The sequence below is a fragment of the Globicephala melas genome, chromosome 6, assembly GCF_963455315.2.
Source record: "Globicephala melas chromosome 6, mGloMel1.2, whole genome shotgun sequence".
Classification (NCBI taxonomy): Eukaryota; Metazoa; Chordata; class Mammalia; order Artiodactyla; family Delphinidae; genus Globicephala; species Globicephala melas.
Genome location: NC_083319.1, coordinates 97,586,651 through 97,611,867, shown reverse-complemented (window position 1 = coordinate 97,611,867; position 25,217 = coordinate 97,586,651). Strand labels below are relative to the sequence as shown.

At 53.0% G+C, this 25,217-nt stretch overlaps 1 protein-coding gene across 4 annotated transcripts in view; it reads left to right on the top strand.

The window, feature by feature from the left end:
* Positions 1-24,639, top strand: part of LZTS1 (leucine zipper tumor suppressor 1) — a 49,293-nt gene extending 24,654 nt beyond the window's left edge. For all 4 annotated transcript variants that reach the window (XM_030832556.2, XM_030832557.2, XM_060301225.1 and 1 more), the window contains exons 2-4: positions 16,970-17,437; positions 18,650-19,441; positions 20,869-24,639. In XM_030832556.2, coding sequence (XP_030688416.1) covers positions 17,093-17,437; positions 18,650-19,441; positions 20,869-21,507 — 1,776 coding nt within the window. In that variant the 5' untranslated portion in view covers positions 16,970-17,092 and the 3' untranslated portion in view covers positions 21,508-24,639. The remainder of the gene's footprint in view (positions 1-16,969; positions 17,438-18,649; positions 19,442-20,868) is intronic.
* The last annotated feature ends 578 nt before the right edge of the window (positions 24,640-25,217 follow it).

Below are 25,217 nucleotides of genomic sequence, written 5' to 3'. Positions count from 1 at the left end.
GGGAAGTCCTGGTACCCTCTGCTCTTTTCCACCTGGCTACAGTGCAATGGGTCACAATACTCAAGCTACTCAGGGGTATCCTGGAAGGAATCTGTGTGCTAGGGAATGAGATCCAGAACCTGTGCCCTGGTTTTGCATTTTGAGAGGACAGCTCAGCCCAAGAAGTCTTCATAACAGTCCCGGGGCAGGGACAATGTCTTATACCCCTCGTCCAAACTCTGAAATATCTGGAGTTTCCTGACACTCCAGAAGTGTGCTCCACCCCTACTCTCTACTCACTGTCAATTTTATGAGCCCCAAGTGGCCACCTGGGAAGATGGAAGAGAGAGAGGGAGGAAGGGAGGGAGATAGTCTTTTACTGAGTGGAGTAATATTTTCCCCAGGGCCTCGGGTGGATAGGAAGGTTGAGCAGATGGGGAAGATGGGGAGGAGGTGCAAGGTTAGGAATTATTCAGGTAAAATCTAATTAAAATGCTCATGGAACTCAAAATACAAGGACTTCCCTAGCTTCCTTGGACTATAAGACATGATGCCTACCCTCGAGGAGGGTAATTCAAGCCAGGCTATAATCAGTATGATCATAGAATACAAAGAAAATACCAGAACAGTGGTTCTCAAACTTTAGCCTGCCTCCGAATCCTCTGGAGGGCCATTAAAACACAGTTTGTTGGGTCTCAGCAGTCTGGGTTGGGTGGGCCTGAGAATGTGCATTTCTAACAAGGTCCTTGGTGAAGCTGCTGCTACTGGTCTGGGGACCACACTTTGAGATCCATTGTCCAAAAGAATCTGGAGATTGACATGCCTTGAATTCATCTGGGAAGGAGGCGGCACTTGAGGCGGGCCTTGAAAGATGAATAGTGTTTGAGATACTGAACAATGATAGCTAACAATTATTGAGTGCTTACGATGTACTGGGTGCTGAGTGTAGGGTTCTACTGACATTGCTCATTTAATCCTCATAGAAATCCAATGAAATAGATATGGTTTTTGTCCATAGAGGCATTGGGAGATTGGGTGACCCAATGTGCTATACCAGCTCAAAACAACAGCACAGGAGATGTTGCAGAGGGCTCTTTAAGAACCCCCAGGTGGAGGTGCCCTCTTCCTGCCCAGATCTCAGCATCTGCTCTGAGATCTCCAGCAGCAGCTGCCGTGTGCCCAGCCCTCTTCCTCCCCCAGAGTGCAGGGAGGGGTATTTGTGGTCTTGGATTTGATTTGCTAGCAGGGTGTAGAGCTGGCCTTGCTTCCTTCAGACACATTGAAGAAGGCAACGGGGGAGGAAGGGTACTTGTCCGTCTTTCCCCGCGAAGCAGCCAAGGTCAGGGAGGTCATCCTGGCAGAGGGAGGAGTGTGATAGAAAGCACTGAGAGGCAAGTTAGGGAACCAGGAGCTCTTCAGCATCACTGGAACATGAAGGGCAAAGAGGGATAGGAGCGCAGCTGGAGGGACCTCCAAGGCCCAGCGTCTCCACGTGGCACTTCAGAGCCCCTTTACACACCTGTGGCTCTGTCAGGTAGTACCCCTAACAGGTAAAGTGTCACAGATGTGGAGTGGACAGTAGTGAGGACTTAGGGGCAGCCATGGGCCAGCCCTGTGGGATCCCTGGGCTTGGAAGAGAGGTTAATTATCTCACTGTCAGGGCCAGGGGGGCCGCAGGCTCCGGGAAGGTAGGGGGGCTGCTTGATGCTCACCAGAGGCTCCTTTGCTGGATGTGAGGCTTCCAGTTCACCGCCAGGAGCACGCCCTGGAGGAGGAAGCAGGAGGCTGAGAAATCAGGGCAGAGGTGACACAGAAGTCAGAATTCCCCAGCTAGACACATCAGATGCATCAAGAGAGGATTAACTCGGGACATGTCGAGACTCATCAGGAACGGTGGCGGCCCGGGGCCGGGGAGGGGGGCGTGTTCCCCTGCTGTGCACAGAGATCTCAACAGACAGGCCATGGCTTTGAGCGCACAAAACACACTCAGGTGCACATGGACAACTCCAAATACCGAAGGCACACTCCCTAAGGGACCAGTTTAAGCTCTTCAAGCTATTCTAGGTCATTTCCGGCATCCAGAGCAAGGGTTTCCCCAATTCCAATCCCCTTCTGAGTTCTGAAACCTACCAGGTACTCCCCCCGCCCCCTTCCACTGCACCCCATGTACACATTCACACATACTGAATACACTCAGTGTGTATAAAAGCCAGTCTGTGGTGGGGATGAGGGCAGAAGTGAGGAGGGAAGGGGAGCTTCTTTAGGACAAGCACTCCCCTCCTCCACCTACCCGCCATCCTTCTCCCACACCTACCTGCCTTCTAGAAGACTCAGTGCCTTCTGCTGTAAGATCTCCCTGTTCTATTCCTGAAGCAGAGCTCTCCCAGGGATGTTGTAGGTGGTTGAGGGCTTTCTACTCTGCCTGCTTCTTTCTACTCTGTTTTGCTACCTCTGTCCCTTGACATGCCCCTGCACCAACCAAACTTATGAGCTCCAGTTTGCCATTGATGTTTTTGTGGAAAGATACCATTTCTCACCTGCCCTCGGCCCCTGTTTATGGCTGATGGTAACACATCACAGGTTGCTGGGATGCGGGGTGGGGGACTTCATTTCATCTTTGGTCCAGATCCTTTGATCTGAGTATTTTTAAAGCAGTACCTCGCAGCATAGAATGATATTTTCACTCCAGCCCTTCCTTCTCTCTTGTTAAAGAAAGTTGTAAGTGGGGAGAAAGCTGGCTAGGAAGCCAGGAGACCAGGCTTCCAGCCCCATCTCTGCTCTTGCCTCGCTGTGTGGCCTTGGACAAGTCACCCCACCTCTTTGGGCCTCATGGCCTCTTATCATGGAACATTGAAGCAGCACCTCTGGGCTCTAAGAGCTTTTCTGCATTCTGTTTTTCCACCTGTGATCTGGTACCAACTTATTTCCCATCCTGCAGATTGCCCGGGGGCTCCCGCCCCCTTAGGACAGGCCTCATACGCAGGTGGAGTAATTAGGTGGGTGTCTCTGTGATGCCATGGAAGGGGTCTAGAGCCCTTTTTCTGCTCAAGTGGCACTGCATTAGTGAGAGGATCCCTGCCTTTCCCTCTCCCTGGCTCCTGTGATTATATGGAATGTGAGGTCGCTCCCCTGCTGGGTTTTCCTCAGACCAAGGAACCTGGTTTGAAGAGTGAAAAGGACCACAGTGTGGGGCTGGGTCAGAGAAAGGAAGGGTCAAAATTCTGTAGAGGTGGAGCCACAAAGGCATTCCACAGCCTCAGGGATCCTGAGGGAACTTGAGACACCTCCCACTGAATTTAAGATGCTGGGTCATAGGATTTGCCAAAGGCTAACCAGGTACCAACTTTGGTACCTGGACCAGGGATGTCACATAGCTAACAGTGGGTCGCCACTGCCCTTTCCTAAGCCCAGGGCCCACATGGCTAATTTAATACAGATTCGTCCCTACTGAACCTGAACCTGAACTCGGAATCCTTTAGGGAGCCACCAAGATGGTAAATAGGTCAAACCTAAGTTTGAATCCCTGTCCGAGACCCTGTTGGTTCTGATGCAGACCTAGTATCTACAAATTGCCCTTCCAAAAGGTACCCACTCAGTCTGCACTCTAGGGTGGCAAGGGTTAGGCAGAGAGGGTGTCCATCTGTCCCCTGCATTCTGCCCTCCAAAGTCCTAGTGGTCCTGGGTTCCTTATCTCTGACCAGGGGAGATGGGAAGGAGTCCAGCCAGATTCCCAGACCTCCTGGATGTCTCACCCACTCCCCCACTTAAGATCTGGTTCTTTAGATGCTGCCCCCTTCGCTAGGAGGAGAAGCAGCTCCCCTCACCGGTGCTGCCCAGCTCATAGGGCCCTGGTGCCTGGTGGTACCCAAGTCATGAATGTGCATGAGGCTCGCCTTCTGCTCCCTCATGTGGGAGCAGCCGCTGCACTAGCAGCTGTGGGGTTAAATTTGCATGAGCTTTGCATGTAACTGTGGCTTTATTTTTGGAAGGGAGAAGGGCAGGTTGGGATCGGTGGGTAATAGTGTTCCTGCGGAGAACTGTCAATCAGCGCTGCTAGCACACAAGCTGCCCACCGAGTGGAAGGAAGGCTCCGCCAGCAGCTGAGCACCAAGGCCTGCACACAAAAGGCTGCGGGGCAGAATGGCTTTTGATTCCTCCCCAGCAGTGGGAAGCAGAATTGCTTCCGATTGTTCACCCCAGTGGAATGACTCAGCCTGCCAGCGATTTCCCTTTCACTCTGCCTTTCCACGGAACCCAAGTGCACTTAATTGAGAGCCGCGTGGGCCCCTGCCCCCACTCCGCACCCTCAACCTCTCCTCACGCTGCCCACACTCCCCACCCTCTCCCTCCTCCATCCCCGCCTCTCTTTCATTCATCCATTCGCTCCAAAAAAAAAAAGAAAAAAACAGAAAATGTACTGAGCTTTGCAAGTGGAGCCCTCCAGGCATTAGCAAGCCAAGCGCTGGGAGGTTTGCAGACTAGGCTGAGATGATTAACCAGCTCCCAGGCTCACCCCTGCCCTGACCCTCCTTTAGAACAGCAAATGGGAGGAGAGGTCAAGGACAGGAATACTAGCACTGGAATTCCAGATAAGGAAAGCTGAATCAGGCAACATGCTGAGGGGAGGGGCAGAGGGGCAGGAGGAGAGACATCTTGAAAGGGGAGTCAATTAATCCTGGGCACGCGCCCCATTTAGCCCCAGAGAGACCTCTGCTTGGGAGCTGGCTGGGGGCCTGCCCACCAGCGTAGTACAGCCAGCACCCCCCACCCCAAGCCCAGCTGGCAGATGCCACGGGACTGCTGTCACATCTCTGCAAGCCCCAGCTACCCTCCTGGAGACTGAGAGGCCCGTCTGGCAGCTGCCAAGTCCCAGCCTGCCACCACAGGGAGATGGGGGGGGCGGGGGTATGTAGTCCTTCCCTAAAGACCTGCTCTTTTAACTTCATGATATAGGAGGATCTAGTTTTAGCACCTTTCCGTACTGCTTTATTATTTCACAAGCACTTTGGTTTAAATTCATCCATCGTGTACTGTTCTTCTTATTGTGGTCAAGCATTTTCATAAACACGATTTCATTTAATCCTCACAGTTGCTCTGTGAGGTGGGTATCAGCTGTGCTTATCTAACACAGAAGGAAATTGAGACGCTGAAAGGTTATCTCTTCTGCCAGATGACAAAACAGATCCATCAATCTGTGATTCTCTGTCGAGGGCCTAATGCAATAATGCAGGTAGAGCTCACTCCATGGATGGGACCTGATGAATGCATCGTACATGACGGTTCCCTCCTGTGGACCCACAACTGTGCAGGCACAGGCCCTGCCCCGAGGGAGTTTACCTGAAGGGGCAGGCAAGTCACAGCAGATGGAGCCAGAAAGAGACCTGGTTGCTGGTCTCCCAGAACCAGGATTAGAGCTCTGAGTCCCTGACTTCCCACCGAGTGTCCATCCATTATAGAGCTCCCCACAAAGAATGGCAGATCTGCACACTCTGGGGCTATCAGCACCATGTGGACAGAGAAGCAGGAGGGACGAATGTAAGGAAAGGACAATGCCAGAAACAGGGTGACCTGTCGGCCCAGATAAGCATCTTCTGCCAGGTGTCTGGGGGGGGGGGGCGGGGGGCACCGTGTCCTAGTCGGCTCTGCTGCTATAACAAAGTACCACAGACTGAAGGGCTTAAACAATAGACATTTACTTCTCACAGTTCTGGAGGTTGAGAAGACCAAGATCAAGGCACTTTCAGATTCTGTCTCTGGTGAGACCTCTCTTCCTGGCTTGTAGATGGCTGTCTTTTTACTTTGTCCTCCCACTGAGGGGAGAGGGAGAGGGAGGAAGCAAGGAGGGGAGGATGGGGGCAGTGGCATGGGGAGAGAGGGAGAGAGAAGACAAGAGCGCTCCAGTCTCTTCTTATACGGGCACTAATCCCATCATGAGGACCCCACCCACAGTTTCATCTAAAACTAATTACCTCCTGACACCATCACATTGGGGGTTAGGGCTTCAACATATGAATTTTAGGGGGCCACAACATTTAGTCCATAACAGGCAGGAAGTAGAGTGAGAATCTTTACCTCACTTCTAAACAAGAGAAAAAATTAAAAACTTATCACGTGCTGGAGGCAGAGAGCTGGCTCTAATCCAGCACAGTCTTGCCAGTTCATCTTGCATCTTTAGTTATACTGGTGCTGCCTTTTAAACTCTTTTTAAGTGTATCTGCCTTGTCTTTCAACCAACCCACTGAAAACAGAGACTCTGCCTGATATTTCTTTGTCTTGGCCCAAAACTTTGAAAAGGAGTAGGAGGTCAAGGAGAGGGTAAATTTCCTTCTTCCCAAGGTGACCAGGTGACTCAAATGAAGTCCAAGAGATGAAAGTTTGGGTTGAAACCAGATTTGGAATCTAGTTTTGTAGACTTGGCTTCCAATCCACATGTGTGGGACCCCAGTTGAAGTCACATGTCCTCCTTTCCACGAGCTTGGCCAGTAATGCCTGAGCTCCCTGTGAGCTGATTTTATTAAAAACATCTATTTAGCACCGATTGTGTTCTTAGCACTATACTCAATACGATGTCAGATACTAGGAAGCTTTGGCGCCATCCTGGCCTTCAAGGCGGTTTAAAGATCATTGGAGAGATAACCCTTCACTTCTGAAAAACTCAGTAATGCAAGAGCTGTCTGCAGACTGTGCTGGCTGAGTGCCAAGTGAGCTGAGTAGCAACTGTGGGCCCAGAGGAAGGGGCTTCCCATGGTAGGCGGGGCTTCCTTCAGTAAGGAGACAAGAGCAGGTCTGGAAGAGGGTCATTTTCTTCCTTTAGGAAGCTGAGGGTCACAGTATTGTAAATCAACTGTACTCCAATAAAAATTTTTTAACATAAAGGAAGCTGAGGGAATTTCCTGGTGGTCCAGTGGTTAAGACTCCGAGCTTCCACCACAGGGGGCACGGGTTCGATCCCTGGTCAGGGAACTAAGATCCTGCATGATGCGTGGAAGCTGAGGTCCACATTCAAGTTCTCTGTGAGAGGACTTGCCCCTCTCCTTCTTGCCACCTGATGTTTGCACGTGGTCTACCCTGAGGACCATGTGGATGAATAATAGTGAGTGTGAAGTTCTCTAAGTCCCACAGATGGAACTGAACATGAGAATGCAAAGGTGTGGTTGCCATGGCCAAGATTAGAAGTTGTCCTGGACTAGTGATGCACTCAGAGCTCTGGTCCCAGCCCAGCAGCCACCAGCCATTCCTGGAGGCCGGCCACCTCTGCCACCCACGGCTGGGGCCCACGCAGTGCCCGCGGCAGCTTCTTCTGTCTTCTCAGGCACCACACCCACGGCTGAGCATCTCTGAATGGATCAGTGCCGCCCGCCCACAGGATGGAATCCCATGTGTATCAGGCAGCCTCACACACACTCCCCACATCCCGTCCTCACACACATGCCCCACATGGAGCCAGGAACGGCCCCCAGCCCTCCAATCTGGAAAATGGAACCCAGTTGTTCCTGTGCTGTTGATAAAATGGAAAGGATACTAGTTTCGGGTCCAGAAGTTGTGACGTGACCTGGTCAAGTCCCTTCCTTGCTCTGGACCTCCGTGTCGCCTCTGTGCAGTGAAGGAATTGGGGTAAAGGATCTCTGAGGCCTTGCATGGCTCCAGAGTTTGGGATTCGGCCATGGAAGATGCTGTCCTCAGCATCCAGGCTGCCTCAGAGCAAGGAAGTCCTCCATCACCTGCAGCTGGATGACCTCTCTGTTTGGCCAAGGCTCCCCCACCCCCGGGTAATATAGTGAAATGTGATTTGGGGCCTCTCCTCCCACTCTTTGTGCCCCCTGATGTACTGGTCTATAAGGGACTCAGATGCCTCCTCTCCTCAGGGGTTTCAGCTTAAGGGGGTAGGGGGGAGTGCTCTAAAAACTAGACATCTTCCAAGACTCAAAATAAATCTCCCACGTATGTAGAGAAGTAATCATCTACCAGAGGGTTCTTGCAATGAAATGGGAACATCTGAGTAGGGACTGGTGAAGGAAGTGTGAGGATCAGATCATTGCTCCTGCAGGCAAAGAAGGGACACGAATGGACCCCGGATATAAAGTGTTGAATAAAGCAATCAAGGTCGCAGAGTGATACACAAAACAGGATACCATTTCTATAAAGCAAAACCCAAAGCAATAGGTAGAGTATCCTTATATGTTAAAAATACATTTAAAGATAAACAAATATACCCACAAAATTCACGATCGGGATTCCCCTTGGGGAGGGAGAGGTAGGGCAGGAAAAAGGAGTGGGGAAGGGGGATTTCCACTTGGAGATGTTTTATTTCCGAAACAAATATGGCAACATTTTAACAGTTGTCAGTTCTGCACGAGTTACTTAGGTGATTTTTTATAGGATTTCGGTATTTTAAAAATCGATTAAAATTAGAATGAAATAGGAGAAATCTCTAATAGTGGCCCATCAGGAACTGGGGTGAGCTTTGGTGAAAACCTTGCCCGAGGGAGCCTGGTTCATCCCAGGGTAGGTCGCTGCCTCCTCCGACCAGCCTTCCACCTTCTGACTCCCTTTGAAGTAGGTCCGAGGTCTGTCCAAGTCTTGGGAAATAGGCTGCAGGACCCTGGGGTCTGAGCGTGGGAGGTAGGGCTGCACTGAGGTGACACACAATTTCTTTAGTTCACTTCCTCCCCTTGCTTCCACCTCCCTGGTCCCTGAAAGGAAGCAGGGAGTCATTAGTTAAGTCAATAATCTAAGGCCAAGTTATTCGTTCCTCCCCGGAACCCCAAAGCTCACATTTGATCCCCCAGAGCAGGATGTATTAATCTCTTTTTAAACTGGGTCCATCGAAGGGTATTCGGGGTCAAGGAATGCTAGGAAGTTATAGCCAAAAAGTTGGGGCAGGGTGGGGGGGGGTACATTTTTGGGAGGAAGGGATCGATGACTCTCATTAAATTCTTAGGTCTCAAAAAGGAGCTGAAATGAATCTAGCCCCTCATGCTGTGGTTGGAAACTGAGCCCACAGAGGGCTCAAGGCTTTACACCAACAGAGGGGAGGATTACATCTTGCAGCCCAGTCTGTGCCTGCTCCCAAGTTCACGGGTGTAATGGGGGTAGGCATTCACGCTGAGACCTCTGTGGCCAGGCCAGGGTCTGTTCTGGGGGTGCAGCCCCGGGGTGCTTCTCTTCTCAGATAAACCCCATTGTGTAATCAGATAGCTCAGAGAATTGTCCTGGAGAACAATGAGACATAACACAATAACAGCGTTGGTGATTTTTTCCAGTATATTCTGAGCTCTCACTTCTTTTTGTGTTCATAATAAAGTCCTGTGACAGGGCAAGTGTGTTTACTTCCATTTTACAAGTGAGGAAACAGAGGCACAGAACTGAAATCACTTACTCAAAGCCACACTCAGTGGCAGAACTGAGGCTCTAAACTCATGTTTTCTTTCTGTTCTCTAAAGCCAGGTTTCTCAACTTCAGCACTATTGACAGTTCAGGTCAGATAATTCTTTGTCGTGGGAGCTGTCCTGTGCTCCAGCTACCAGATGCCGGTGACACCCCCCGATCGTGACAGTCAAAAATGCCTTGTCTCCAGATATTGCCAGGTCACCCCACTGGAGACCCCCTGCTCTAAACCCCCCAAGCCCAAGCCCATTCCTACCTCAGGGCCTCTGTACCTGTGGTTCGCCCTCAGGGGACCATTCTACTGGCTGGCTCTTCTTGAAAGCCACCTTCTCAGAGGCCTTGCCTGGACACCGCAGCTGAAGTAGTGGACACACACACACACCTGGCCCTTTTATCTCTGGCTTTTCTTTCTTTTTTTTTTTTTATAATGAAAATAAATCTGTGTATTTTATTTAACATTCATTCATAAGTTACAGTTATGCCAAAACAATCTGCTCCTAATGAAAGAAACCTTGGTATAATCCTAACAACATGCATATACATTTAATAGAATGTTCTGCATTTCTAAATAAATTACATGCATGATATTCATTAACCAATAAAGAATACCAATATAAGAATTCAGGACATTTATTTTTCTGCACAGAAATTTAACTACTGTACAACACACACACAAAAGCATATTTAAAATGTCTGGCTTTTCTTTTTTTTCTTCTATGCCCTTAACTCCTCTCCTTCCTTCCTTGCCCCTCCACCTGCACTTTGCAGGGTACTTGGCACTTGTCAGATGCTGAAGAAATATTCGTTGAATAAATGACCAAATGAACCCCGACACTGCAGCCTCATCAGCTCTGCTCAGCCTGCAGGGGACATTACTCGGCACTTATAGAGGACACACCTGGCTGGGTGTGTTCTAGGGTGGGCAGCACCGGCCCCTCTAGCCCTGGGTGCTGGAGGAGGCTCCCTCAGGGTACGAGCTAGCCCTCCCACTGCTCCACTGGCAGCACCACCACCCATGCCCAGTGGGTGCCCTGGGTGGAGGCCCCTGGCAGGTGAGTACCAGGCAGAGTGTAGAGATGCCCCCCAGCCTGGCCTGGGTGGTGGTGGGGAGGGCGTTAAGGAAGGAAGGAGAGAAGATAGGGAACGGGAACAGGAAGGGAAATGATCCAAGCTGAGGAGGGAGGCATGAAGGCTAGAGGCTAGCATCCTTTTTTTTTTTTTTTGGCCTCACCACGCAGCATGTGGGATCTTAGTTCCCTGGCCAGGGATCAAACCCATGCCCCTGCACTGAAAGCGTGGAGTCTTAACCACTGGACTGCCAGGGAAGTCCCACAGAGGCTGGCATCCTGATCTTGTGGGTGACCTTTCCAGACGGGGAGGGCGGACAGGAGGGCAGCTAGGGATCCTTGCTCTCCCCAGCCCGGAAGTGTGGGTTTGGGGTTTGATGTGGGCAAGGCCATAGCTGCTTCCCCTCTGGCCTGTGATGGGAGGGTGAGTAGTAGTATTTCTCACCTTCCTGAGTCCAGACAGATCCCTTTTCAACTCCATGCCTCTAATCTCCATATTCCAGAAAGGGACAGAAGAGGAATGTGTCACCCTGGTGTGAGCCCTGGTTCCCTTTGGGAAGGAGAGTGCAGGATGGATGGGGAGAGGGCAGCTGCGGTGGGAGTAGCAGCAGCTCGCAGCCGAGGGCTTCCCAGGCTTCCGTGGTCCTTGCCTGTCTTGGTTCAGGAGCCACACTCAGTGGGATAGGTCATGTGGGGAAGGGGGAGGCTGGCCCTGGTCTGGGGGCAAGTCTCCTGACTTCCCTGGGGCCAGATTCTGAGACGTGTAGCCTAGGGGGTCCTCTTCCACCAACTGGTTTTTTTTGTTGGTGGTGGGGGTTTTTTTTGGCTGCACCGTGAGGCATGTGGGATCTTAGCTCCCCGACCGGGGATCGAACCCGCACCCCCTGCATTAGAAGTGCGGGGTCTTAACCCCTGGACCTCCAGGGAAGTCCCTCCACCAGCTGTTTTTGGCTGTTCTCTTTGCTCTCTTCTCTTAAGACCTAAAGTCTAATTCTTGCTGGATTTCTTCCGTAATATCAGTCAGAGGCCAGGCAGAAGGTTACTGAGCCGTGCTCCGCTTGAGGTGCTGTGGCTCCCTTACTTTTTCCTCTCCAGTCCTTCTTCCCTCTTCCTTTCCCCTTCTTGAATCTCCAAGATCAGCCTGATTGCTCACTTTCACCCCAGGTACGCCCTCCTGGCCAGTGGGGATTTCTTTCCCAAGGATAAAAATGTGCCTTTCCCCTTGTGTCTGAGCAGAGACAGCAAGTCCGGTGGGGTGGGGGTGGGAAGACCCAGGGTTTGGGAACTAGGATGGATCACAGCCAAGTTTTCTGTGATGCTCTCTCCAAGTTGAAAACCAAACAAGTCTAGACACTTAAAGGTAATTAGTTTAGCTTCAAGTGTGTCTGGGGATAATCTCAAACTTCAAAGCGCCTCTGTGTGTTAAGACCTGGGGAGTGGAGAGCAGGGGATCCGGGGCTAAGGGACAGGAATGCACTCAGGATCGCAGCCAGCATCCTTCACCCACGCCTCGCCTTTGCTCCCTAGCGTCATTTGTCTTCTTCCTCTCAGTCCCCTAGGGCTCAGCACAGTACTTGTGCTTTGCACATCATCCTGCCTGCCGTTCAGGTCAGCGAAGGAGCTCACCTGTACCTGAGACCTTGTCACCTGCCCAAAGGAGAAATGAAGCTATGGCTGGAGGCCACAGCTTGATTTCCCCTCTAGGTTTTTTCTCTGCCAACCATTGAAACTGGCCTGGTTTCCAGGACAGGACCCCTCATATCTCTGAGCCTCACCTACAGTCCCTAGCAATCTGCTATCACATGGAGATCATGGAATTTGGGTCTGGGTTCAAATCCCACCTTGGTCACTGGCCAGTTGAATGACAAGGGTCAAGTCATCTAACCTCTCTGAGTTTTCACCTCATTTCCCTCATTTTTGTCCTAGGACTCTAGAGACAAAGTCCCTGCTCTCCTAGAGCTGAAATTCTGGTGGAGATACACACCATAAACACATTTAAAAATAAGATTATTATAGGTTAAAGCAAGTGTTACGAAGGAAATAAACAGGTTGGCTTAACAGAGAGGAATGAGGGAGATGGATTTTTCCAAGGGTAACCAGAGAAAACCACCTGGCAGAGGTGATATTTGAGTTGAAAACTAAGGGGTGAGAAAGGGAGATCTGTGCTAAGAGGAAGAGCTAAGGGAAGAGAATTGTCGGCAGAGACAACAGCAAGCACAAAAGCTCCTCTCTGGAAAAAGGTTTGGTGTGTTCTACCAGCAGAAAGAAATGAGTGTGGCTGTAATTGCAGTGAGGTGGCTGGAGTGGTGGGCAAAACCGGGGCCTGCCGGGGCCTGCAGGACTCGTGAAGTGCCTGTTCACTCTAAGAACAGTAGGAAACCTTGAAAGGTTTTCAGCAGGGAGCATGAGGACTGTGACCCTCCAGATGCTTAGGATGAGCAGATTGGGAAAAGACAAATTTGGAGGCTGACTCAAGGCCCAAGTGAGAGGAGATGGCGGTGCAGCAGGAGAGCTGCAAACAGATATGTTTTATTTTTTAAAATTTTATTTAAGTATAGTTGACTTACCATGTTGTGTTAATTTCTGCTGTACAGCAGAGTGATTCAGTTATACATATACATATTCGTTTTCATTTTGTTTCCATTATGGTGCATCACAGGTTATTGAATATAGTTCCCTATGCTATACAGTAGGACCTTGTTGTTTATCCATCCTATATATATATAATAGTTTGCATCTGCTAATCCCACACTTCCAATCCATCACTTCCCCATCCCCCCCAACCTTGGCAGCCACAAGTCTGTCCTCTATGTCTGTGAGTCTGTTTCGTAGATATGTTCATTTGTGTCGTATTTTAGATTCCACATATAAGTGGTATGTATGTGATATTTGTCTTTCTCTGTCAGGCTTACTTCACTTAGTATGATAATCTCTAGGTCCATCCATGTTGCTGCAAATGGCATTATTTCATTCCTTTTTATGGCTGAGTAGTATTCCACTGTGTGTGTGTGTGTGTGTGTGTGTGTGTATACACACACACCCCACAACTTCTTTATCCATTCATCTGTCAATCTTGGCTATTGTAAATAGTGCTGCTATGAACATAGGAGTGCATGTATCTTTTGGAATTATAGTTTTATCTGGATATATGCCCAGGAGTGGGATTGCTGGATCATATGGCAACTCTGTTTTTAGATTTTTGAGGAACCTCCATACTGTTCTCCATAGTGGCTGCACCAATTTACATTCCCACCAACAGTGCAAGAGGGTTCCCTTTTCTCCACACCCTCTCCAGCATTTGTTATTTGTAGACTTTTTAATCATGGCCATTGTGACTGGTGTGAGGCAGTACCTCACTGTAGTTTTGATTTGCGTTCCTCTGGTAATTAGCGATGATGAGCAGCTTTTTGTGTGCCTGTTGGCCATCTGTATGTCTTCTTTGGAGAAATGTCTATTTAGGTCTTCTGCCCATTTTTCGGCTGGGTTGTTTTTTTGTTATTGAGTTGTATGAGTTGCAGACAGATTCATTTTACATGTCTTCCCAGTGTTATCGTTCTGCTCCAACTGTTACATGCTTCTAGATGGCACCCTAGTCCTGTCCTTGTATTGATCACACACACCCACCATGTGCCAAGCGTTGCACTTGACTTCTGTGAGTTTGCTTCATCCTCCTACTGATCCTGTGAAATAATGACTGTTTCTATTTTGTAAGCAAAGAAAACTCAAGAGAGGTTAATTTTCCACTCCAAATCTGTCTGATGCCGTAGCCAGTGGCCTTATCTCTACAACACTATCCACGTAGATGCTCACAAATGTGTAATTGGATGGACAAAAAGTAAGTCACCGGTTGCCCAACTGGTTGAATGTGCAGAGTGCAGGAGAGTCCTTTGGCCAAAAATAGGTTCCCTACATATGGACAGCAATAGAATATTTGCCTCATAGGACCTGGAGGCCTCAGCTAAGCAAGAGACAGATGACCTGGGGCATGAGAAACACATTTTGTCATTGTCAGCTGTTAAATCAGCAGAGTAACTTCATACTCCTAAATTGTGCTCTCAGGGAATGAGATGCAGGAAAGTTGCATTTGGAAGGAAGAGAACTAGTTCTGGAAAATGAGATATGGCCATTGAAGACAACACAGGGATGACGAATGCTGGAGAGAACAATTATAGTTATATAAATCATAGATACCAATGAAAATACCTCCCATTTATGGAGCACCAACTATGTACTAGGCTTTCAATAAATGTACCAGACCTATTAGCTTCTGATGGGATCCAATAAACTGCTCGTAATGACCGCATGAGGCATCACCGTGGTTCCCTGATTCTAAGAGGCCATCAGTTTAATAAAAGCTTTTCATAGGAAAAAATACATTACGCTTACACAATGCTGTTTTGTTGTGTTGTACTTTTAGGATTGGAATATAGAATGTATTCATTCATAACATAACCACTTTATTCTTCAAGATGACAATGCACGTTTGAATCTGAGCCTTCACCTTCTGGCTCCCTCAGCTGTGCCCATACACCCTCATCACCCACCTGGGCTGTCTCTCGGCCCTTTCGGATTGACAGGGTAATTTAGAACATAATAAAGAATGCAGGGTTCCTTCTGCATTTCCTATTTTATTAAACTTGTAGTCCCCCCATTTAATTGGATCATCTGTCTTTTGACTGACTGAGAAATACCCCTTCTCAATGCATGACAGCCACACAGCCTTTCCGAGCTCTGAAAATCACGTGACCGACGCTTCGCGATTTGCCTGTGTCTGCGAGAGTGCCCGCGTTGCCTTCCAGTGCATTCCTCTGTCTGGTGACTGGCAAGGTCGTTGTTACTGTTTTCAGCATTGATTAGAAGATGCAGTCCTATTACTTTAAAAGAATTTTTTAAGTGTCTGTGAAACTGAAGGTTAAAGATGTGAAAGTGTTTACCTCCTGAGTCATAGCTGGCAGGGAGCATAACTGGGAATGCAAGCCAAGTCTATCACGTACTTTTCAGTGTCCACGGATACAATTATTTCTCCCCTCTTTTACTCCTGAACGCTCTCCACTCAGGCCTTTCTTCCCGCCACTCCACCAAAACTGCTCTTGTCAAGGTCACTGGTGGCCTCCACATGGCCAAATCCATTGACCGATTCTCAGTCACCATCTTATTTCAGCAGCACTTGACACCATCCTCATCCTTGCTTTTCGTGGGTCTCCTGCATCTGTCTCACAGCCTTCTCATTCCCCCTCACCTTCCTGGCCTCCGTGAACCAGTCCTCACATTTCTCTTGTCTTCCTGCCTTTGCTTTTTCATCTAGTCTCAAACCTGGCTTCTCCGCACAAACGCCTTGTACATGGAAATCTGCAGCTTCCCCCGCTCCACAGCCATCCTGTTCCCTACTGCACATCACTCCTTGGATGTCTAATGGGCTTTGCAAACTTAATGTCTTAAACCAAACTCCTATTTTCCACCCCGACTTCATCCCAGACTGGCTCCTTCTGTGGTCTTTTGCATCTCAATAAATGGCAACTTACTTTTTCTAGTTGCTTAGACAAAATTATTAGAGTCATCCTAGACTCCACTCGTTCACTCTCTGCAGCCAATCTTTTAACTAATCCTATCAGCTCAACCTTAAAATTACATCTAAACTTGAATCCATAACTACCGCCCTTGGCCCAGCCATGTGAGTCCCTCATCTGCCCTAACTGGCCCACCACTTTCCACCCAGTCCCTTCAATGGCCTCTTCTCCGTTCAGCAACCAGGGTGACCCTCCACAGCCGAAGTCAGATCAGGTTGTCCGCTGCTTAAAGCCATCTGGGGGCTCCTCAGCTCATTAGACTAAAAGCCAAAGCCCTTATGGCCAGCCAGGTTCTCTGTTGCCTGACACCTGCTAGCTCTCTGACGTCTACATCCCCTGCGCCCCCCTTGCTAACCACCCTCCAGCCAGACTGGTCTCCTTGCTAATCTCACAAATGCCCAGCATACTCCACACAGGAACTCAGGGCTTTGCCCTTGGGGCTGCCGCTGAGCTTCTTCCTTCTCCTCCCAGATCTCCATGTGCCTTGCTCCCTCATTTTCTTGAGGTCTCTCCAAATGATGCTCAACAGAGAGGCCTCCCTCGTACCGTCTGCATAAAATAACCACCTCCCAGAATGCCATCCCGTTCACTCCGCTTTATTTTCCCCGTAGCACCTAGATCACTTGAGGTTGGACACATTGATCTGTTTGTGGCCAGTCCACACTAGGCTACACACAAGCCCCATGAGTGCAGGGACTGGGACTGTTCTAGTCACCTCTGCATCCCAGTGCTGAGAACAGGGCCTTCCCGATGTAGGCTCCCAGTGGATGTTTGCTGAAGTAGAGGACAAAGGAAGAATGAGATAACAGAGACAATAACAGAGACAGGGCTGAGCTTCTGTTAGGAGAAACATGCATTTCTCTGTTGCCCAGATCTCACTGTCCGAATGCCTCCTCTGTAAGTCACCGGCGGGGACTGTGCAGTGACCGGCCCCATCCCAGGCTGATTCCCGCTTGTGTCTCCTTCCAGGTCTCGGCTCTCCCAGGCTCTGTGAGGCTTCTGCTATGACCGCAGCCTCTTGGCGGAGCCAGGACTGCCACAGCCACGCCAGGTCCCCCGCTCTGCCCTGCCTGTCCCCGGCCCCACGTCACCATGGGCAGCGTCAGCAGCCTCATCTCCGGCCATGGCTTCCACAGTAAGCACTGCCGGGCCTCCCAGTACAAACTGCGCAAGTCCTCCCACCTCAAGAAGCTCAATCGGTATTCAGACGGCCTGCTGAGATTTGGCTTCTCCCAGGACTCGGGTCATGGCAAGTCCAGCTCCAAAATGGGCAAGAGTGAAGACTTCTTCTATATCAAGGTCAGCCAGAAGGCCCGGGGCTCCCACCGCCCCGATTACACTGCACTGTCCAGTGGGGACCTAGGGGGCCAGGCCGGGGTGGACTTTGGCCCGTCCACCCCACCCAAGCTCATGCCCTTCTCCAACCAGCTAGAAATGGTAAGTGGGGTCTCTGGTGTGGGTGGCTGGGCTGGAAAGGCAGGAGAGAGGCCTGGGGCTGGGAGGGGTGGCAGTGGAGGTCTAAACGCATACATCTCCAAGAGGCCGAGTGATGCAGAGAGGGCAGGAGTGCTCAGCCACAGCAGAGAGCAAGACTGGACAAAGGAATGGGCACGTTGGTCAGTCCTCTGATGCAGAAGTCCTGGGTGAGCTTTCAGTAGACAGCAAAGGGGAAATGAAAGCCTTCCTGAGCTCTGCTGGGCTATAACTCAGGACTGCCAGGGTAGGACGACAGCAACATGTTCAAGCGCATGGGAAAGAGAGGGGGCTCGCTGACCGTGTGGAGGAACAGGTAGAGAGGGCACTTGGAGAGAGCTGGCAGCTTCGCTCCTTAGAGGATTCATGGAGGTGGGCTTTCCCCTCCTTTTCTGCCCTGCTTGGGCAGCAGCTCCAGCTCCAGCTGGCCCCAAAGCATCTTTGACCGGTTAAGGCCTGTGGGTTTGTTCTCATCATCAGTCTAGCAGGGATGAGGGCAAAGAGTCCCACGTACTCAGAGGTCCAGCCCTCATGCTGGCTCAAGCTCTCATGGGTCCCGCCAGTGGACACTGAAAACATTGTTCCTATTCAGTGCCCTGGCCTCACCTGGGAAGATGAATCTTTGGTGTTGATGTGCTAGGAAATGGCCCCGTATGTTTGCATAGAGCTTTAAGCTTTTGAAAGTAAAGAGCCTGTGAACTGTGAAGTCCTCTAATAATGAAAATGACGGCTTTAGGGAAAGGATGATTATTTCAAGCGATTCCCCCAGCCTCCGGGGCAGGTCACGGCCAGTGTTCCAGCTCCTGGCTGACTGCGAGGGGCAAGGACACACGTCCAGTGTCCTTACGTGCACCACACAGAGCCCCAGAGCCCTGGCACGGGGGTCTCAGCCAGTGAATCTAAGAGTCGTTTGGTATCTTGGGGCGGAAGGTGGGTCAAGGTGGTGACAGGTTTGTAGTTCACCATACAGAGTGCCTCATGACCCTTCAGGACGTCCCCAGGCACAGAGGAATTTCTCCTCCTCGGGAGAGATTCACCACCTTTGGCTCCTTCAGAGCAACAGGTGAGGCCACCTATGGCTCCCTACCGGGAAGGTGCCACGTGGCCGGCACGCCTACCCGGCTGGGGGTGCATCAGGGGAAGCCGCGGGATCCATATGCCTGTTTTCCTCCCCAGGACTTGGAGAAGGGTGCTGTGAGACCCACGGCCTTCAAGCCGGTGCTGCCACGGTCGGGCGCCATCCTCCACTCGTCCCCCGAGAGCGCCAGCCACCAGCTGCACCCTGCGCCTCCAGACAAGCCCGAGGAGCAGGGGCTGAAGCCCGGCCTGTGCTCCGGGGCGCTGTCCGACTCCGGCCGGAACTCCATGTCCAGCCTGCCTACTCACAGCACCACCAGCAGCTACCAGCTGGACCCGCTGGTCACACCGGTGGGGCCCGCCAGCCGCTTTGGGGGCTCAGCCCACAACATCACTCAGGGCATCCTCCTCCAGGACAGCAACATGATGAGCCTGAAGGCCCTGTCTTTCTCCGACGGGGGCAGCAAGCTGGCCCACCCGAGCAGGGCGGACAAGGGCTCCATCCGCTCCCCCATCTCCACGGACCAGTGCACCGTCCAGGACCTGGAGCAGAAACTGCTGGAGAGGGAGGGTGAGCTCCAGAAGCTGCACCGCAGCTTTGAGGAGAAGGGGCTGGCCGCCAGCCAGGCCTACGAGGAGCGACCGCGGCGCTGCAAGGACGAGCCAGAGGGGCTGGAGCCCAAGGGCAAGCTGAAGCCCGCGGCACAGAAGAGCCAGCGCGCCCAGCAGGTGCTGCACCTGCAGGTGCTCCAACTCCAGCAGGAGAAGCGGCAGCTGCGGCAGGAGCTCGAAAGCCTCATGAAGGAGCAGGACCTGCTGGAGACCAAGCTCAGGTCCTATGAGAAGGAGAAGACCAGCTTCGTCCCCGCGCTGGAGGAGACGCAGTGGGAGGTGAGGATGTGGGCGTGGGCGGGCAGGGGTTCGGTGCCAGCGCCCCCCACCCCCCAGCCTTCTCCAGGTCTCCTCCAGGCTCTAGACAATGGGGGGGAACACAACTGCCCGGGAAAACTGGGCTGAAGTACCCATTTCATGACCCAGATGAGGGGCTCCATGGTAAACCAAGTTGGGGGTGCTCTTAGTCCGGGCTTCCTCCTCTCCCCACCCCGGTGCCTCGTGGCCAGAATTGAACTTACTAACCGAGTCGTCGGCAGAGAAGCTGGAGTGAGAGAGCCGAGTCCCAGCTGGACTGTCTGAGGGCCAACTCACTGCGTCTGCTCACAGAGGCCCAGGAGGACCACAGGCCATCCTGAATTCATGCTGGCCCCAGAGCCACGAGAGAGCACAGTTATCCTCTGTGACTTTTGAGGCAAGGGACTCCACCCATTGGTAGGAGTGGCCACATCTGTGCAGGTCTCAGGGACAGAATTCCTCACAGAAGTGCGAGAAGGGCTTCTGTTTGGTGAGCTGAGATGGAAACGTAGAACAGGAAGAAAGGGGCTCACATACACATGCACCCACTCAGGCACACCTGCAAGTGGAGCGCCTGGGCCTGGCCTCGCTGGAGAACAGCCTAACCCCTCACCCTGCTCTCTTTTCTCACCTGAGAGGTGGTGCAGGGGACCGGGAGGGGGTGTGCACGGCATTCACCCCAAAGACTCCTGCCCTGGGAAGGGGCTAAGGGCTCCTTGGGTCTGGTTAGACCAGCATCACCCCCCGAGGTCGAGGTGACACACCCTTGGCCACACAGCATCTGTTTGCACTGAGCTGCCTGTGCTCATCCTGGAAATCAGAGCAACAGGTGTTATCAGGGGTAGAAGGAAAGGATCCTTTCGGTGGAAGTGACGGATGGAGGCACTAGACGGGTGGGAAGGGAGTGTCGCTTTCTGTTTGCTGGGTTTCCCGAAGAGGACAGGACCTTAGCCATGGAACCACTCCCTCTCCTCTTTCCCGTCAGTGTTGGCACAGCAGACCCTACCCCAGCCATGGTTTCTCAGCCAGGACTTGGGACACTTCAGGGCATGTCAGAGGCATCAGCCAGTGCTGGCTTCACAACGCATCCATCCTTGTTTGTCTAATCCGGAACCAAGCTGGCCATTGCTGTGACCTCACTCCCAGGTTATCCAGTCAGGCTGTATGGTAAAACAATAAATAAAATAAATTAAACATTCACAATAACACAGAAATATATTGCAAACATATTTATAATAATAATTCACAGAGTGGTTATTAATGCCAGGCCCTAGGTTCTTTCATTTCATCTCTACAGCAACCCTAAGAAATAGGTACTATGACTGATCCTCAGTTTACAAGTAAGGACACAACACCCAGGTGCCACCTCTCACTCCTTGGCTCGCTCTCTTGTCCCCGCCCCGCGGCAGGTGTGCCAGAAGTCTGGCGAGATCTCTCTCCTGAAGCAGCAGCTGAAGGAGTCCCAGACGGAGATCAACGCTAAGGCCAGTGAGATCCTCAACCTGAAGGCGCAGCTGAAGGATACGCGGGGCAGGCTGGAGGGCCTGGAGCTGAAGACGCAGGACCTGGAGAGCGCGCTGCGCACCAAGGGCCTGGAGCTGGAGGTCTGCGAGAACGAGCTGCAGCGCAAGAAGAACGAGGCGGAGCTCCTGCGGGAGAAGGTGAACCTGCTGGAGCTACAGGCCCAGGCCGCCCTGCCGCGGGGCCGCGACACGGCCGCCCTGGGGCCTGCCTCCGCCGAGGACGTGCCCGCCCTGCAGCGGGAGCTGGAACGGCTGCGGGCCGAGCTCAGGGAGGAGCGGCAGGGCCATGACCAGATGTCCTCGGGCTTCCAGCATGAGCGGCTGCTGTGGAAGGAGGAGAAGGAGAAGGTGATCCAGTACCAGAAGCAGCTGCAGCAGAGCTACCTGGCCATGTACCAGCGGAACCAGCGCCTGGAAAAGACGCTGCAGCAGCTGGCCCGCGCCGATGGTGCAGGGGAGCCCTTTGAGATTGACCTCGAAGGGGCTGACATCCCTTATGAGGACATCATCGCCACTGAGATCTGAGGGGCCTCCCGGGAGGGAGCCGGGGACCTGGCATTGGGAGACAGGGGTGCTGAGCCCGTGAGTGGGGGTCCCCCTCCCCATCTCCCCTGCTCAGGCCTCTGAGAGAAGCACAGACCTCGAGGGGAGGGGGGGAGGGGAGGGGCTGCTACACGGCCTCTCCCCGCCTTGCCCACATTCCAATGCTTAGCATCCCTGCAGCCTGCCAGACCTCTAGCTTTGCCAAGAGATGAGTCCCCGGATCTCCATCATTTGGTTAAGGGCTCCCTAAACCTTGGCCTTTGTTCAAACTACTTAGAGATACCCTCTCCCCGCGAGGGTGGTGACTACCATGAAGGCCAGTGGCCTCCCCATGATGGAAGCTCCCTTCCACCTCTCTTCCCACAACTTCTTTTCTCGCCCCCCCCTCCCCGAACCGCCCCCCTGCCCCCCTGGTCCCCAGCACATCGGGATGCCTTGGGAATAGAACACAAGCATTGGTGACCAGAAGCTTTGGAATCTGACCTGGTCGTAACCTGAGCTGTCTTCCCCTGGCCACGGAGGGGTAGGGGTTGGAGTGAGGTGTGGAGAACGTGACTTCGCAACATCAGAGCTTCCCGACGCTGGCAGGCCACAGAAAGGAGGGGAGAGCTGGGCCAGCCCAGGATTATCTAGACTCAGCAAGACCCAGAGTGGGTCCGAGAGAGAAGCTAGGTAGTAATGGCCAGACCCTGTTGACCCTGCTGACCAGAAATAAGCAGCCACTGGATGGCTGGTGGCCTTTGACCTCTGTGACTACTCTTCTTAAAGCCATAGACCCGAGGCCCCGGGGTGGGTGCTGGGAGGGAAAGATTGAGGACGTCCCTGTCCCTCACACAGGGAGGGTGTGACTTGGAGCTGTTCCCAGGGGAGCCTCCAGATCTTTCATCATGGGACCAGAGGTAGGGATTCCCCCACCTGCTTCAAGTTGGCCAGCAGCTACCTTGAGCTGCTTTTCTTTCCCAAGAGCCAAGCCTTTGCTTGGATGCAGAATAACCTGTGTCCCCTGAGATGGCGCAGGGTCGTCTGGGCTGGGCATTCCCCCCTTCACCTGCAGCTCCCTCCCACTGCCCGCCGTTCCCCTTCTCACCTCCAGGGCTACGTGCAGAGTCTGTACAGGTCAGGGAGGGGCCCCAGAGTGCCAGTGGCCAAAGAGAGTAAGAGGTGCCAACACAGCCTCCGAACAGCCCCGGGGGGTACCAGCTGGCCCTCTCCACCTGCAGCCCTACCTGAGCCCCGTAGTCAAGGACCCAGGCCCTGCAGGAGGCTGGGCTTCTCTTCTGAAGATGTGCAGAGAAAAGGTGGTTCCTCAGTTGCTTGGTTCAGGGAATTTTCTTTTCTTCTTCTTTTTTCCTTTCTTCTCTTTTCAGAGGCAAGCCCGATCTCGCAGGCAGCCAGGCTGTTCCACGTTCTATTTTTGCCTCTAGCCGCAGCTGCTGTTCTTGGGACAGCCAGCCGTCGCCGGATTCCTGGGCCTCACTCCTGCATGCTGAGGGGTTCACTGAGGCAGGAGGGACCAGGACGTCTGGGTAGTCAGCAGTCCCAGACCGGTGCCCCCAGTTCTGTCCCCGACTCCTGGCCCTTCCAGCCCCGGGGTGGGAGTGGGAAGCTGCTTCTCCTGCTGTCCCCCCATCCTTCCAGGGCCACCATTCCTTCCCTGAGTCTGGGCTGAGGGCAGGGCCACCTTCCCTGCTGCTGGCTCTGCCTTCCAGTCCCTGCGTTAAGCTGTGTCTGTCCTGCCTTCAGGTAACAGAGGAGGTTTTCTGGAATTTCAAGCCGTTACTCTTAGTCTTAGGCTAGATTTAAACCTGGAATCGACAGGCCAAGAGCCCTCTCCCTGCCTGGGGGCCAGTCCCCTCCACTGGGCACATGCAAACCCCCAAGTCAAAGATGTCCGTCCCCGTGTGCCACGGCCCTTGGTCCCTCCATCTCCACCAGCCTGTGCCTTGTTTGAGTCCTTCCCAGTGAGTCTGCCCCACGGGATAGAGAAAGGGGCTGCTGCCCCTCCCCAGGCTGGAGGACCCCTCCCTCCACAAAGAACAGCCAAAAGCCCGTCGCTGTGCCCTCAAGACCACGCTGTGAAGAGGTGGGTGCTAAGCCCGGGGAAGGAGGCCAAGGGGCTCCACTGCGGTGTGACCGTGCCCTGCACCCCGCATCTCCGCCCCAGGCCAACTCGCGGAGCCCTCCCTGGGCTGCCACCAGCCCAAGACCGCAGGGTGGTCCACAGTGGCACCAGTTGCACCAGAGTGCGAGTGTTGTGTACTATAGCGACCTCACTGCAGTGTGGTTTCCCTTCCCTTCCCTGTGCAAAAAGCTCCCTGCTATTTCTGGACCTTGCCCCGCCTAGCCTCTCTGGAAGAAGGCTCTGAGCTGCAGAGGCTGAGCGGGGACGGGTAAAGTCAACCCCGCTGCCTGGCCCGGGGCCGGTGGGAGCTCGCCGCCCCTCCCTCTGAGCACGGCTGCTGACACACCTGCTCGCAGGGTCAGAGCCGCAGGGTCACCCCTGCTGCTCCCCACAGGGTGATGAAATGCTCCGCTGTCTGCAGCAAGACAGCGACACCGGCACCACCTCACCAAGAGGAGACTCTGCCTCTGGGCCTCGGAGTGACCGGACTCTCAATGCGGCGCCCACCCTGGGTTTCTCCTCTGGCCTCTGTATTCGGGTAACCCCTGCCGAGCACGCCCCACCCCCAGGGGCACTGAGCTCCGTGGGGACTGGGAGGGGGATACCTCTCCCCTCAGAAGCACCTGCTGAGCCTCTGCCCCTGCTCTCGCCCCGGCCCAGGCTGGGCCATCTCTTGGGAGAGAGGGGTCCCAGGGAGAAGGCAGCCTGGGCTGTTGGAACAGCAGCTGCTGTGGCAGGAGGCCGTGCACCTGTGCACTCGGATGCGCTGCCCTCCTTACCCCTTCTGTGGAGCCCCGGGCCGGGCTGGCTGTGGACGGACTGGCGTTTGGAAGAATACGTATAGAGTTCTTTTTCTCTTGGTCGGGTCTTGTTTGGTTTGCTCTGCTTTTCACAGCTTTGAGTTATCTTATTTTTGATGCCCCCTTTTGGCCATGTAAACTATTTCTGGTAATTTTATGTTTTTATTTATGAATAAAGAATGCCATTTCTCATGCCCTCCCCAACAGCCCTCCTTCCCCTGGCTGTGGTGCGGCAGCTCCCTGGGGCCTTTGCACTTGGAATAAGAAAGGTGATGTCCCTTCCCGTCAGTGAAGGAGCGGAGTGGAGGGGGGGGCAGGGGGACAGCCTTGATGAGGGCTGTGTTGGCTGGTAGGAAAGCAGGGGCCTTGGTATCAGATAGACCTGCAGCTGGTCCCTACCCCTCACCAACCCTGTGACCTTATCTGTGACCAGGCCCTGGGCAGACCCTGGGGAGGGGGGGAGAGAAGACCAAGGGCCATGGTCCCCTGCAAAGGCCGAGAGTTCTCCAACAGAGACCCCCTAACCCCAGCCCCAAGCTCAGGCCTCCCTGCCTCTCTCATCCAGCTGCTCACCTTACCAGCCAACTCCTTGGCCTATTGCGTATGGCCTCTTTGGCAGGAGACCAGGGTGGCTATTGTTACCACCACCCCAGGGCCTCCCAGCTGGGAAGGTGCAGTCACCACAGTGGCCATCTGTCCAGGCTTCTCGGTGCCAACCTGCCTCGTTCACCCCGACAAGCATTCCCTACTGCTCTGGGCCCAGATCCGAG